This window comes from Centroberyx affinis, unplaced genomic scaffold, assembly GCF_046629955.1.
Source record: "Centroberyx affinis isolate AG114_WGS23_722 - 3 ecotype Tasmania unplaced genomic scaffold, CSIRO-AGI_Caff_v1 ptg001153l_1, whole genome shotgun sequence".
In the NCBI taxonomy this organism is placed as follows: domain Eukaryota; kingdom Metazoa; phylum Chordata; class Actinopteri; order Beryciformes; family Berycidae; genus Centroberyx; species Centroberyx affinis.
The window spans coordinates 1-2,500 of record NW_027279685.1 but is presented as its reverse complement, the minus strand read 5'-3'; the positions used below and the strand labels follow the sequence as shown (position 1 = coordinate 2,500).

The 2,500-nt window shown below is 41.8% G+C and overlaps 1 protein-coding gene across 1 annotated transcript in view; it reads right to left on the bottom strand.

Annotated features, from left to right (window-relative positions):
- LOC139648071 (phospholipase D1-like) overlaps positions 1 to 2,299 on the bottom strand; it is a 31,700-nt gene extending 29,401 nt beyond the window's left edge. The window contains exons 1-4 of the mRNA XM_071524130.1: positions 1,660 to 2,299; positions 1,444 to 1,509; positions 915 to 973; positions 269 to 361 (exon numbers count right to left, since the gene is read on the bottom strand). Coding sequence (XP_071380231.1) covers positions 269 to 361; positions 915 to 973; positions 1,444 to 1,509; positions 1,660 to 1,809 — 368 coding nt within the window. The 5' untranslated portion in view covers positions 1,810 to 2,299. The remainder of the gene's footprint in view (positions 1 to 268; positions 362 to 914; positions 974 to 1,443; positions 1,510 to 1,659) is intronic.
- Positions 2,300 to 2,500: the final 201 nt, after the last annotated feature.

Genomic DNA, 2,500 nt, shown 5'->3' with positions numbered 1-2,500 from the left:
TGTGTCTTGTTTCTGTTGCTGTCTGCAGTCTTTTTCATGACCCTGAACAGTTTTTAACACAATTTGCAATCAAATAAACTGAACCTTAAACCTACACACCTGAAATTAATTATTCGCCTTTACTTCCCCTCACTGACTCAGATGTTCCCATGTATCTGTCTGTCAGTGTGCTGTGTGTGTGTGTGTCAGTGTGTCAGTCTGCTGTGTGTGTGTGTGTGTGTGTGTGTGTGTGTGTGTGTGTGTGTGTGTGTGTCAGTAGGCTACTGACCGTTTGGACCAGCGGTAGCACATCTTGCTGTGACCGCAGCAGTTCAGTCCGGGGATGCGATGGCCGCCGGATCTCTTCAGCACCATTCCCTCCCTGGGAGAGAGAGAGAGAGAGAGAGGCTGTTTCTACCAAAAATACATCTGTGTTTCTATCAAAAACTGTGGCCAAGTTTTCAATACAGATACCGGTTCAGATAATCTAATTCCTGCTTGTAAAACGATGCTTTTCTCGATGCCTTTGAAAGCTCATTCGTTATGCAGTGAGTTATTTTTGGTTTAAGTTCTGTTCTTTAACTAGCATCAGTAGATTTTCTCAGTGCAAAATGAAAAGAAAGCTTCACCTCTTTTCCTGAATTCCACATTTTGAAGCTTTTGGATACCAACAGAATGAGATAATTTTACTTTTCTTGAAATTTATATGGTGTAGAAAAAAAGTGGCAGTATCTTAAAAAAAAGGCAGATCACTCTATTGTGTAAGGTAATACCGCTCTTCTTGAAACCAACTGTGTTGAACTGGAATCAAAAGGAATTCTCTCAAACAGTATTTTTTTTTTTTTTTTGACTTGTTTACAAAACCTAACCTAAAGATTGAAAGAGAGATTTTTTAAGATGGACATCCATAAAGTTATTGATAAAGTTATTCTTACAAGCCTTTTGGTCCCAGGTCATGGATAAATGAAAGCTGACTGACATCAATGAACTCCATCTGAAAGAGAGGAAAACATTTTTAAAAAATGAGGTATACAAAAATCTGACACCAGAAACGTCTTAAAATCTTTCAAATTTGCTTGCAAAATAGTGACCTCTCAGCTGATATATTAAGTTGTGTTTTGAGATATGAATCAATTAACATCAAGTAACTTTTTTTTTTCCAAAACTGCATGTTGCAGTGAACTCCTCATTTAGAGTCACTGTCATCATTATCATCACAACAGTCTTTATATTTCTGCCTTTAAAAGAAAAGGTCTTCAGTTTTGTCTGAACAATGAGACTTAAAGATGTTAAGCCAGACGAGGATAAGAGGATAAATAAACTCTTTCTAACTCAATAAATCACATTTTCTAAGAGTTTTTCAAGTGAATGGCTGTGCAGTAAAAAACAAAAAAACAATCCAAATTTTTCAAGTTTCCCTGCCTTTGGCTTTGCAGAGCATCATTCCATCATCACCATCCTTACCGTCGCATGGTAGTTTCTGTACATCGACATCTTCAGCAGATTGTTCAGATAATCCTCCAGTTGTTTCTGAAACACACACACACACACACACACACACACACACACACACACACGTCAGAAACATGTCAGGTGCCCTTCACGAAAAAACAAACCCCTATACTGACAGCGGAGAGGGCGAATGTCCCGCCTCAGGCCGGTGATTGACAGCTGCGTTACCCTGCGGCTGGAGACCTGCTCCTCCCGGGCCAGCTCGTCTCCTCCTCCTCTGGGCAGGTTGGGCATCTGCCTCGCCTCGCCCCGCCGCACAGACTGCCGCCTCACCGTGTGGCTGCACAGGAAGTGACACGGGCGGGCCGTTAATGACATTGAAATGAAAATTGGTAGCTCGCCTGATCAATGTTCAGTCTTTGAACACATATGTGGACTATGTTGCCGAACCGATCGAGTGGTTTGATAAGAGCAATCTTAAACTCAACATGATTAAGACCAAGGAGATGTGCCTGGGAGGCAACAAGACCATCATGCCCCACCCACTGTCAAAGCCACTGCAGATTAATAACCAAGAAGTGGAGCAAGTACCCTGTTTTAAATACCTTGGCACTGAAATATCGTGTCCTGGTTTGGTCAGTTGTCTGTGAGGAGCAAAGCCAAACTCTCCAGAGTGGTCACCCAGGGAACCAAAATCACAGGCTGTACACAGACCCAGCTCCCAGAACATCATGCAAAAGCAGTAAACAGAATGGCCAACAAAATCCTCGATGACACATCCCACCCCTTCATACCTCTTTTGAGATGATGCCGTCGGGGCGAAGGTTCAGAGTCCCCTGTGCATGGAAGTGCTGTTTTAAAAATCCTTTATCCCCACTGCCACTGTGCAGCTCAACAGCATCTAAGAAGGAACCTACGGACTTACTGAGCTGAGCATACAGCACTTTATATTTAGTATTTAATTATTAACTGCCACTGGTCAACTTTTTAACTGCCTGAGATTTTACTACATGTACTGTGTTGTCTTTTTATGTGCACTTATGTTCTTATATGTACTGTATTGTATCTC